We start from the raw sequence: 13,211 nt of genomic DNA on the forward strand, positions 1-13,211 counted from the left end.
GAACTTACTACCTTGCTTAAACACTGATCTACTCAATCCCAGTCTAGAATGATCAAAAAAGTTAGAGCAGCTCCTACATACTGAACAGCTTATATAGGAAAAGTGGGCTGAGAGAAATACAAGTGGGGAACAGAACACTGCCAAAAGAGTTTGCAGTTCTGTTCCACTGTACTCCAGACATATTAAGTGTGAAGTAAACAGATTTTGATAAAAATCTTGAAGCCATCTGAACAAGAAAGGCTGATATTTCCAAGTTGCTTCCTTTAAGTTTCAGGAGCTTTTTTAATTAATTTTGTCTCTACCAACCTTAAAATGTTGGTCTTTGTCATCATCATTTTCAGTTTCAATTTCAGATTCTGTTTCAGCATCATCGTTATCATCACTTTCATCTACTACATCATCCACTACAATACAAAAAAGTTTGGTAAGGCAGATTATACATTTAATCCAATATACAAGTTCAAAGAAGAACTTCTCTGTTCTGGGTTTATTTTCTTTTTCACTTACCACATGAAAAAAAATTTGAAAACCAACTCATTAACTAGTCTTGCTTGTCATGTTTTCATTATGTTTTCTCATAAAGGGTTTCCCATGCAGGAAATCTGCTGATCGTCAATAAAAGGCTCACTCAGAAGTTTACAAATTATACTGACTTTCTAGTGTATTCAGAACAACTACATGTATTGCTTTTATGATACTGACCACAGAAGACTGCACTTTTAAAAAACACGGACCTCTACCCACCCCACATTCTACATGTCTTTTAACACAGAAGTTTTTCCTTTTAAAGCAAATCCTATGTATTCTATTTCCTTAGGTTTTTCTCTTCTTTTTATAGAAGATAACAGAACCATTTGAAAAAACATATCGGTAGTTCACTGCACCAGACTAGGAAGTTTCTAAATAGGTATTATAGAGTACCAAACATACTGTATTAAGTGGAGATTTATTTTCTGTGAATTTTGAAACACACTTCTAGATCTATTTTATATGTGAAGACAAAACATAAACTCCTTACTCCTGGAGTTTGAGTCTGACCCACTTAAACTCCAATAGGATGGCTTACTTCTTTCAGACTATGATGACGTTTTGTTTCAGGAGATACTGTGAATAAGAAGATATTAATAAGTCTGACTTTGCCTCTTCGTTTTAGAGTAACTTTTTGACAGCAACTTTATTAGTTGCCTACCCAGTCAAAGCTGTTTCTCCGTATCTGAATATGCATTAAACATTAATTCTCTGTAAATAATGAAAGATGCTCACAACGGGCTGAATCCATTTCCTACAAATGCTTTGCAGACAAGTGTTTCCTAAGAGACTGCAACAGTCCAAGAAAGTAGCTTTACTTTTTCATCATGCAAATGAAGGAAAAAACACAATAATTTAAAAACGCCAATGCTTCAAGTGGCACATGCTAATGTAAATTCACCACACCCTGAGTTATCAGGATAACAGAAAGAAAGGAATACACGCTCCTGTAAAGCAGGATGTACACTACATCACACTTCACACAGCAGAATGTATATAAGTGAGTTAAAAGGAAAGACCATTAAGTTTTTATACAGCCTATTCTTTACACTTCAGACTTCGACGAACATCACCTTTTAGTTCCTGTTTTCTTTTTTATCTTATAACCACAGGTGTGGACAAAGTTTTCATCACTTAAAATCTACAATTAGAAACTAGTGCTCCACACTAACAGTCACAGACCCTTTCCTAGTTAAGAAGAGCATCAGAGTCCAAGTTTTAGGTGAAAACACAAACAACTGCAATTGATTCCACTTTACACAAAGCAGCAATAGACATACTCAAAGACAAAGTATTACAAAACTACCATACCACCAGGAGGCAAACTGTACAGCTGAGCCACAGGACCACTGGCAGGAATAATTGGGAGTTGGAAATGGAAAGCACTTTTAATAGTTGGTAAAGGAAGACGATTTTTAGGAAAACATTTTCTCATTATTAGGCTGGATGTGTTGACGAGAGGATCAAGAGTTCTTACTGCAAGGCACTCCTATTAACACAGAATAACAAAAAGTATTTATCAAACTACATTTGTTACACTATTAATGAATTCTAGAAATCTGTATTTTGTTTACAAAAAAATTTGCTAATGTCTCCTTTGAAGGCCAGAGAAACTTCTACCAACTCATATTCACATCTTTTTAAAAATCTAAACTTCAAAATTAAAAGGTATTTTTACCTCATCTTTTTTTAAATTAAGTTCAACCATGCCTTCCAGAGATAGACACAGCAAAATAATAGCAAATATTAATTTAATTGTGTACTCTTTCACTCTATTTCAGGCTGGTACAGAAAATAATGCTTACTTCCATAATCAGGACTGATCACGAATCTCATAAAAGAAATACGACGAACTTGAGGTCAGGATCTTTTTAAAGCTAAAGAGGCAAAAACACCAACATGAGAAAAACCAAATACGATAAACTTACTTGTGAAGTGTTGTAAAGAATTTTCATCCCATTGGCATCAATGAATGCTTTTCTTCCCAGTTTGATGTTTGTAACACTTTTAATGCACTGCAAAACTCCTTTACGTATCAGCATGTATCTGTGACGACTATCATGACGGTGCCAATCAACATAAATCGTTAAAAGCACTTGCACATATCCTCTGTCTACTGCTCTCCTGGCATTTGTTTCTTTGTAAAAAAAGTTAGGAAAGAAAATTAAAAATTGACAGAATTACTTCAGTATTACTTTCAAATCAATGTTTAAATTATTCTTTTTATGCAAGAGAGTTGTTTCATTTTAAGTAGTGTTTTAGCCACACTTAGCAGAGTTTTACATCAACCTAAACAGAAATGACTGAACAATTGAGACCAGTAGTCTAAACTTCATTCTTAGAATAATACCACATATAATTTTCGTGGTTTACCAGAAGAACAGTGTGCATTACACTTAAAGGTAATGGTAAGATGATGTCATCCGCAAATTTAAAAAAATAAAAATCCTACAAAGCATATCTATGTCTATCCACACACACTTTGTAGACAAAATATTTGAAACAAACTTCTTTTCACTTGCAATCCATACAGTTTTGCAGCAACTATCACTCAAATTTGACAAACTTATAATACCTCTACCCCAAATACTGGATAATGACAACTGCACTATACACATCATAAATTAGTGTTTTTATGAAGAGGTTTACTTACATAAAGTGTAAGAAGTTACAATGTCAAAACCCCTAAGAAGATATCCCTAAATAAATGCACAAGATCTCCTGCTTTACAGACATTTTCAACACTTCATTTCTCTCCCCAATATTAAAATTTAACTGCCAATTTACAGAATAGAACACTGACAATGATATAGACTCATCTCCTTCCCTAAATTTCCCTAGGAGAATTTGCAAAATTTTTAAATACACAAATCAGAAGACCAAGGTATCACACTGAAAAAACATGAGTAAACTGTGACAATCAGTACCAAAATTTCCTGTCATTTGTCTGAAATCGTTTTCTGCAAATCTAGTCACACCTCAGTTCTTATCCAACTCCACTGGAAGTACTAGGAATGCTGCAGCTTTAACACAACTGTTTGGAGAAAATGAGTTTTTAATTCCCTTCTAGATACAATCCTGGTTCAACATCTGCAGAGACAACATTTGTTGCTTGCTGCTGGATGAGACAGTCCATGCCTGGAAACAGACTATTGTTTTGACACCCTTAATTCCACTTCGTGAGCATCACTGACAGACTTGTCATTAGGACCCAAGTCCTAATTACTCAGAAGAATTACTGAAGAATACCTACATTTTCCCCTGTCATCCACAGATATTTTCAGATATATATATATATACATAAAGGATGCACAGGAGTTAAGTTATAGACATCCATTACTGAAGGGCTGAGATGAGTGAATGTAAAAGGCTATTTCTCTACCTCGGATCCAGATCAGTTTTGCAGAAGCAGTGAAGCCCTTCTGCTGCATAACTGAAGAAACACTAACCAATTATTAAACATATAGCTATATACAACATAAATAAAGCACCACAGACTGCAGATAAAACTGTACCTTATTTCTAGCTTTCCTCACCTTGATTTTGTTTAGGCCACAGACTTAATGTTAGTTTTACTCTGTCTATACACACACACATATATATAGCTCAAGTAGACAGTTTCTTGTAGTCAAACACTTACTTGATTTTAGCAATGCAGCAAGTGTGTCTAAAGCAACCCTGTCAATATAACAAGAAAAGTCAAAACAGCAACCAACCAGTAAGCTTAATCTACAATACTATAAAACTAGACAAGATACTTACTGCTAACAGACATATAAAGTCTAGCCTCATCTTTTCCTGGTTGCATTGTATCACAGACTTCACTTTTAAGATTTGATTTTACTAAGAGATCACATAAATCTGCTGTATCTGAAGTCTGATGGTAAAACTTAAAAAATATCAATGCAATGGCTATCCAAACTTCCAGTTTTTGAAAAAACACCGTAATGTTTTGAAAAAACTATGTAATGTTTATGACCGACACTCAGTGGTTGTGAAAGTTCGGAAATTCATGTTTTTGTTAGCAACAGAACAAGTATTTCCACAAAGGACATTATTTTCAAGAACTGTAGGTCAGTACTGGTGGTGTATTAATATATTGAGAAGCAACACCCGTCAATCTGTACTACCATAAATGATGGTCGGTGTGAGAGTTTTCTTGTACACAAAGAAATTTTTTCAATTAACTCAAATTGTACAACTAGAAAACATATAGACTTATTTTTCTCCTCTTTGTGAAGATAGACTTCATGTGTATGATCTTACATCATAAACAAGGATATCATGATTACTCACATCATAGAATAGTAAGTTCCTATGTTTAATTTTAGGCTGGGGCTTAAAGGAGCAGAGCTTTTTTTTTTTAGTCTGCCACAGGTAGGTACTTCAAAAAGGTGGAGTGTATAAAGAAAGGCTACCTTCAGTTAGATCCACTTAGCTAATTTTTACCCTAAATTCACCGAAAAAAAACAAAACAAACCCCAAAAAGAACCCCAAACAATAAAAAAAAACCATAAAACCTATCTACCACCATGGGTCTGGGAATCTAAAGTCATCACTTTCAGCTAAACAGTGAATTTTGTGGTTTTTTAAACACAACAGCACAATGGCCCACTAGACAAATACTGCTGGGACTTCCTACTCTATATTTTATATTCTTGCTCTGAGAGTCTATAACTGATTTGAAATAAAACAGAAAGAAAATTTTATTACCAAATAAAAGGGATAGTGTCACACCAAAAGCACAGCAGATGCAGAAGCCAATTAAACAAATTGAAAAATGATGTGACTGTCTTGATCCGTTTGTCGTGATTTGGGGATAATTACTGTACAGTTTCCATTCAGGAATATTAGAGACAGAAAAATAATACTTATATTATTTTACCAGTACTTCAAACAGACATTCCAATATTTTGTGTTGCTCTACTGTGTAAAATTAAACTTCCCATCTCCTTTCATTTTATTAATATTTATTCAAATATTAATTGTTTGATTTCTCTAATACTATTTTTAATTTACAAGTAAGTTTTGAAACATATACAAGGTTTTACCATACACTATATTAAAGAGACCTTACTTACTTCATAAGGCTAGTGTTCTTTTTACTAAAAGGGCCAATGATCTTAAACATCAGTTCTACTACTCCATTCTTTCCCAAAGATACTGCATTTACAGCTGGAAGAGTTAAAAGCAATCCATTTTAAGATAATGTAATAAGAACGGCAAAAGAAAAAAAAAATCAATATACTCAAACTAAAGTTGACACAAGTTAATTTCGAAGTACAAAAAATGCTTGTGCTTTAAGACATACAATGACAGGCAGACACACTACACATAATCAGCATGACAATCCAATCTTGATAGAACTTGGAAAAAAAAAATGTCATTACCACTATACAAATAAACTCATGTACTACTTCCAACACAGGCTTCTGCTTTCTTTGTTATTAAAATGCATTAAAAAAAGAATTTTCTTAATTCAGTTTATCAAAACAACAAGCTTTCTAAAATTTCAAATCTAGTAAGTTCTATGACTTGCTACTATAATTTAGTATTAGGATAGACAGGTACATTCACCAGGGTTTGAAAGCCAAGAGTCTGCTATAAAATTTAAAAATGCCAATTGGTATAAGCTTTCCTGAACTACATGTTATGAACATATGTTCTCAGAAAAAAATAGTATAAAATTAACCCATTTGAAAGGGAGAAAATTAAAAGAAATTATGCTAAGACCTATTAAGTTCAAGAAATATGCACTGAAAGTATACCTGGCTAAAGTCAACAGCCACTGAAAATAGAAACTGCTGAAACAGGCACAGAAATTCAATTCCTGACTGAGTTTAGCAATATGTGCTCATGACAAAGTAGGAAGACAGCAGCTAAGACTTCAACATAACAAATGCTGTTATTAGTGTAGACTTTAGTATGTGAACCTCAGTTGCAATTTCATCATCATTAGCAGAACCATCACACCAGAACCTAAGAAAAGTCAGGACTTATCTAATAGTAACTGTACTCAAACTTTAAACAGTTCTACGCACCAGAATGTTATGAACTACTACTTTTTCTGTTTCTAAGGAGTGGGAAATACAGAAAGACAGAACTGATCTTAGCAGAAGCCAAATTGGAGACTCAGTTCAATATGCCATTTTCAGGATGAAGCAAGTTTTCAGCTAAGCAATGTTAACTAATGTAACTATCTGTATTAGACTCCTCAATTTGGAAGCACTTTACCTCATTATCAGTCAGCTCAACAGAAATAAAGCTTCCACATTTTGAAAGTATTAAGGCTTTATGAATTATATCTGCTCATGAGAATGTCCTGAAAACATAATCTCACAGATCATCAAATCAGTTCTCTGGGGCAAACATGGTTATGTTTTCAATTTCTTGCACTTGTTTAAGATGTTTAATGACCATTTTGAGTTTAAAGGAAAAACTTAAGAGCATCTAACCGACAGCAGAAATACAGCAAGAACCACACTATTTTGATCAACTTCCTACTGCCTGTCCAAACAATCAGGCTCTTGTGGAAGAATATTACCCCAATAGTAGAGTACTTGTACACAAGGATTAAGGAAAAGGTTAAATTAAGAAATATAATATTTCCTGTGTGAAACAAGTGTTAAATTAGCAATAAAGAAATAAAATAAAGAAACAAAAATAAAAAAACACATGAGTATGAATAATAAAGAGAATAATTATTTAATTCTAAGTGCTTTCGCAAGCACAATGTTAGCATTTCCGGTTTACATCTTCACACATCAGTATTTATGCAAATTAGATAGCTCAAAATTCCACACATTCCATAACACTGGTTAAAAAAACCCCAGCTTCTTCTAGAGTTTAAGCAATTTTAGGATATAAAAAGCAAGTTCTCAGAAAGAAAGTATTTTAAACACTTAATATTAAACAAGCATCCAAATCTGGTATTTTAATCTTATCTAGGTAAAAAACTTTATATTACACGGAGAATAAAATAATTATGTGCAATACTTACAGTTGGTTGAGTAAACTCTTAATACTTGAAGACATGGCAATATTAGCCTGTGGTTCTGCAAATTCTGCTTCACTAAATTCAATGGTATGTTTAGGACACCATTTATTCTTGCTTTCATGCCAATCTTTTTGTCTGATGTCAAAGAAATACAAGATCAATCACACTAATTTTGAAATTATTATTAAAAAATAGAAGTTAAATGGTTGAATTTCTTCTAGTCATAGAACTAGATGTCAGCTCTGCGGGTCTACTTTGCACCACTCTCCCCCCCATCTCACTCCTCCTTTTGCTCTCCTCTATCAATTCTGAATACATATATGCTTACACAATAGGAAGAAATTTTTTTTTAAGTTTCAATTATAAAACATCAATGTATTATGCCATAATATCACCTTTTGGACCAATTTTTGCAAGAAGAGTATGAAGAAGCACCATTAATTCTTCATTTGGTGGAGAGTCTTTGCTGGCAGTCAAAAGCAGCTGTAGTAAGACCTGTGTCCCTCCTTTGGTAACTAAGACGCTTGCTCTCCGACCGCCACCTAGAAATTAAAATTGAGCTGATATCTCTAAAGCCAAAGAACAATGAAATATCTAAGCTACAGTTATCATAAGTCTTTAGAACAGCAATATTTTAATATTTTATTCATATGTGACTGCACTATGCAAGGACATGCTGGACTTAAACTTATTATTTGTGTAGGATTATTTGCGAGGTGACTTCAGTCTTTATGTTCTTTTAATTCTGCATATCAGTCCGCCTTAGCAAATGCCAACAAACAAAAAACCAAAACAATAATAACAAAAAGCCTCACAAAAAACCCAAACCCAATAAAAAACAACCAACCAAAACAAACAAAAAAATGCCTGAAGAATAATGTACGAATATAATCATATATGACTCCTTAAGGAAAACTTACCAACTGAGATTACCTCAATGAGAATATTCAATATATTTAGAATAGTTTGAGGATCTTTTGTATTCTGCAACAAAAAAGACAGCGAAGTTTCCCTAACGTAGCAGTCTATTACAATGGTTTAGATACTTAAAGCTAGGAGAAATTGCCACCACCAAATCAAGAAGAACTTAGGATGTATAACCACCCAGCTAAACATCCCACTACGCACTTGAATTAACCACAGAAGCAAATAAAATCTACTTTGTAGTATGACACAACAATTAGAACTGATAGGTGACAAGAAATTCATAAGTAGGTTACTTAAAGACAGTATTTAATCATTACAGACCAACACCACAAGTTTTGGAGACTCCAAAGGATAATACAACATATTTCATAATAAAAAGCCCAATGATAAAATGCAAAACTCACTGTGCACCCATAACCACAGAGATTAAAAGATTTTACCTCTAGGGTTGCCAGGATAATTTCTATTCCAGTGGAGCCCTTAGAAGTCATCTCCTTCCTGGTTTTTTCTGTCAGTGAAAAAAAGACTAATACTAGCTTGCAGAAATAAAATATGTGATCAGAATGATCAGAATATCTACACTGCAAATAATAAAACCTATTAAAAACTATATAAAACTAAATAAAAAAAACTTAAGCAATTCTAAAACTCATTTTTGTTTTCACTTGTTGAACAATCTTGTCATATCCTAGAAAAAAAAGACTGTAAAGAAAAAAAATCAGTAAGAAAGCTCTCTTCCAGAAACTTCTACTTCTCACAGATATACATATATACACACATACATATATCAAGTGAATTATTACTTAAATTACAGCTGTTTGACAATAAAAAATTAATTTAGCGTAACCAATACTATACTAGATAGTATTAAACGTGGACTTAAACAGATGCTTTCAACAGTGAAAAAAACAGATGGATAGTCAAGTTCACCAAATAAAAACAAAAATTCAAGTCCAGCAAGGAAGATACACAATAAGGAAGGCTCAAAAGGGAAACTACTAAAACTACAAAACTTAGATAATTACCTTGACTCTGAACCAGATGAAGGATCTTGGAGGTAACATATCTGGCATTGTCTGATTCTCCTAATACAGAGTCCAAATTGATCTTCTCCAACTGTGACAGCAGGGACATAGTCCGAGAATTGGCAGAAATGCTACAAGAAGGATTTTTTACTTTTTTTTTTGTCTAGATCAGAGAAAGAAAACCACTAACAACAGAAACTCCATCTCAGAGTAATGGCAGTGGCTAATTCATCTTCATATTTTATCTTGACTGTAAAACAGTCTTAATCCTCCTTAATTCTGGCAAATTTACAGATTTTGCAAAGCCTGAATTGCAGCAGAGTAATTATATGTAACAGCATCTCCAAGAGCAACTGTGAACAGAGAAATCAGTTGCACCAAGTAAAATGCAGATATAGGTACAGATGTTGTTTATCTACGTCACTTAGAGTAACTTTTATTTAATAATTTGCATTAAGTGACAGGATACTGTATCAAACCTGCCACTCAAGGAAAAACTGGCTACAAACAATCCCAAAGACTGTCTCACAGGCTGGCATTTTGAAGTGGGATAAAAGACTGTCATTCACGAAATGAGCAAACTAGCACCCACCAGCTGAAGAAAAAGAACACCATTTTGAACGAGAAAGCTTTGGAACATTTGCAAAGTTATCATCAGGGTTTGGATTCATTTTGAACACAAGGGTATTGTGGCCTGCCAACAAAAAAATTGCCTTGAAAATGTATTTTAATAGAAGACACAATTTCAAACCAGTCATTCATATAGGCAGGTAATTACAAAGAAAGAATGACTGTAAATATTTATAGTATTCTAAACAGAGTCAGCCTAGAAACTGTTTATTTACTCTCTAGTTTAACATCATAACAATTATTCAGAATAGTTTAGAGATTCACATTCCTACATGAAAGTAATCTTTAGACAAATGTTTGACATTTTAATTAAAGTCATGCAGTTAACTACAGGAAATTATGACTTCCAAGAATTAACCTACATTGACTTTCACTTCTGTAACATTAGGGTCCCACAACAATCAACAATAATTCATTTTACACTGACATTGTTCTGACCCCCTACAATAAAACTGAAGTCTACAACATTGCTTTATAAATTCTGTCAGTTTTGTTTAAAACAATGAGGAATTATTACTCCTTGATTTGTATTTTACATCGGTGTAAAGGTTTCACACTTACAGTTAACTCTACTAAAATGTTAAAATCAAGGGAGTAAGGTAGCCAAGGGCAAAGGTTATGCTGCCGAGAAAGCAAATTGATATAAGAGCTGCTGAGGAAACTCCTTTTACCACTTTCACTTTTCCATATTGACCTCTAAATGAGAAACATAGTCAAAATCTATTTCAGACTACAGATGATACTTACAAGCTGCTAACAACAGGAATAAGAAATGGTTATATTAACTATAGACTTAAATCAAAGCCATTTTATATTGTGAAGTAAGCACATCATCTTCTCAGTTATTTGCTAGACTTTGATTTCAGAATATTTCTTTAATCTAAAATAAATCTGTCTTGGGTGCTGAAACACTAATTTCCTTGTTTAAGTAAAGCACAATCACTCCAATACTTTCTCATCATCCAAAAGCAGGCTTAGTATAAAGGTATTTTTATTTGTGTAACCTTTTTTTGTGTATTTTTCCTCCTCTGTTTACCTATTTGAAGTGCTCCAAAATGAACCCAAGATTTTAATGAAATCCATAAGCTCTGTTGATCCAGTATACAAACTGACAAACTTACACAAGGTGTTATCTTCACCAGCTCCACAGTCAAAACAAGCAACAGTCCCGCCAAACAACACATAAGCCAGTGTGTATGAGAACTGCTGCTTCAACTTCCGTATGTGTGTGTATATGTATAATTTCTATTGTGGTATATCCCTGGTCTTACCATGAAATAAATGTAGTTTGAAAGCTGAAAACAAGTCAAGAAAGCAAAGCTGATCCTTAGAAATAATAAAGATTAAAAAAAAATGGGGAAAAAAAAGTTTTTGCAAAGATAAAACTCACATGTAGGCATTAGAATGTCAAAGCAAACCTCATTTTTGACCGCTACAGCCTGCAAAATTCAAGCAACACTGGTGCCTGTAAGCAATTTACCATGTACAGGAAGTTGGCACCTAACATAGTTTCTCCATACTTACTAAAAGCTTTAAGAGGTTTAGGTAGAGTAAGTCATTCTCGTTACTGGGTGGTATAACAATTTAAGTTTTAAGATTTAGAGTTACAATCTCCGCCTGGGGACAGAGCTTCTATCAAGAGCAATAAGCACTTATTGCTGCAGAGATATCTTTAGAATGGTTTTCGGCTATTTGTCCTGCACAAAGTCTTCCAATATAAATATAGCCAAATAAACTTCATGTCTTCACCATACCCAATCAAGCATCCTTGAAACTGGCATCAGCCAACACTGAAATATACATTAAAGTCTTGATATCCTCTTAGTTATGACTGAGTTTTCATCTTAAACTAAGATTTGTACTCTTATTTATTAATATTCTACATTAATATACACAGTTGTTGTAAAACTGTTACAGTTTTCAATGTCTGCACAGTAAATCAAAAAGACTGTAGGACAGGAATTATGGCAGCCAGCCAGACATACAGGAGTAGAATCAGTAATACTGCTGTGACAACCCATTTGACCTCAGAACAAAATGAAAGCCTAATTTGTAATGAGACTCTTTCTCATATCTGTAATGCAAATACATATGTTTTGATCAACAAACCATTCAGGATTCAAATCTAGAAGACAGTTCTCCAAAACAGAGAGGCACCATGGAATCCAATACTTTTAACAGCAAAAAACCAGAACGGCACAATAAAAACTGTGTCTTATCAGAGCTATGTTTTCTCTCAAGCTGCTGACATTACAGAACCTCGCACAAATACTCTGAAGACTGTGTCCTGACTTTCATAGTGATCTGACAATGACAGACACAGTAGGAGCCAAAGACTCAGGAGGAAGAGCCAAGACTTTCCTGCGCTTAGATTGTGAGGGTATAAAAGCCCAGCGGTTCCTTTGCTCAAGGTGCCTCCTTGGAGGCACCAGCTTGAGCTGTTTCTGTGCTGCTACAGCATGAATAAATTGCTTTGGGGAACAAGACATCTGAGACTCTGCCATGGGAAACCTGGGGTCAAACTGGTATGCAGGCAGTGTAGACCAGTCACAAGAATTCTGATTGGAGTATCCAATATACACTGGAGTCATCAACCATCAAACTAGAAGAGCACTAACTAGGATTCCAACTCAGTCAAAAGCCACTGTCAGAAGGAATGTGATGACCCAAACAGATCTCACACACCAACATGCAGGCTATCCAGGTCTCCAGCTGCCATGAGTGCCTGAGTTTGTCACTGATGAGGAGGGCAGCGGAGACAAGATGAAACTAGTTTTCCCACAATATGAATAACCCTTTTTGTTATTAGAAGTTGCATTTTTCACCTCACTCATTCTAAATCCTTCTCACAAGAGCACTCTGTAATCACCGAGAGATACATACAGTCTCTATAATCTTTACTTATTAAAAAATTCTGACTAAGAAGCACCAGAAGAAACTTCATAACACCATAAAAACTATTCTCTTCAGAGTTCAATAAAGACCACAGCTGCTCTTCATGGCATACATATGCCAAACCAGTCCTTAACGACCTACAGAAATGATGATTCAATAATCAAAGGCAATTTCATTCTAACGCTTTGTATCCCTTCATTTGAAAGTTC

General features: G+C 34.2%; 1 protein-coding gene across 10 annotated transcripts in view; it reads right to left on the minus strand.

The window, feature by feature from the left end:
- Positions 1-13,211, minus strand: part of AGTPBP1 (ATP/GTP binding protein 1) — a 58,761-nt gene that overhangs the window by 34,319 nt on the left and 11,231 nt on the right. For all 10 annotated transcript variants that reach the window (XR_004354351.1, XM_032674677.1, XM_032674681.1 and 7 more), the window contains 10 exons: positions 9,478-9,608; positions 8,893-8,960; positions 8,446-8,509; positions 7,921-8,067; positions 7,529-7,660; positions 5,610-5,703; positions 4,169-4,206; positions 2,457-2,665; positions 1,840-2,017; positions 307-404 (listed from right to left, as the gene is read on the minus strand). Coding sequence is in view for 9 of the 10 variants with exons in the window: in XM_032674677.1 (XP_032530568.1) it covers positions 307-404; positions 1,840-2,017; positions 2,457-2,665; positions 4,169-4,206; positions 5,610-5,703; positions 7,529-7,660; positions 7,921-8,067; positions 8,446-8,509; positions 8,893-8,960; positions 9,478-9,608 (1,159 nt within the window). In the remaining variant the exon portion in view is untranslated. The remainder of the gene's footprint in view (positions 1-306; positions 405-1,839; positions 2,018-2,456; positions 2,666-4,168; positions 4,207-5,609; positions 5,704-7,528; positions 7,661-7,920; positions 8,068-8,445; positions 8,510-8,892; positions 8,961-9,477; positions 9,609-13,211) is intronic.

Source organism: Chiroxiphia lanceolata, chromosome Z (genome assembly GCF_009829145.1).
Source record: "Chiroxiphia lanceolata isolate bChiLan1 chromosome Z, bChiLan1.pri, whole genome shotgun sequence".
Classification (NCBI taxonomy): domain Eukaryota; kingdom Metazoa; phylum Chordata; class Aves; order Passeriformes; family Pipridae; genus Chiroxiphia; species Chiroxiphia lanceolata.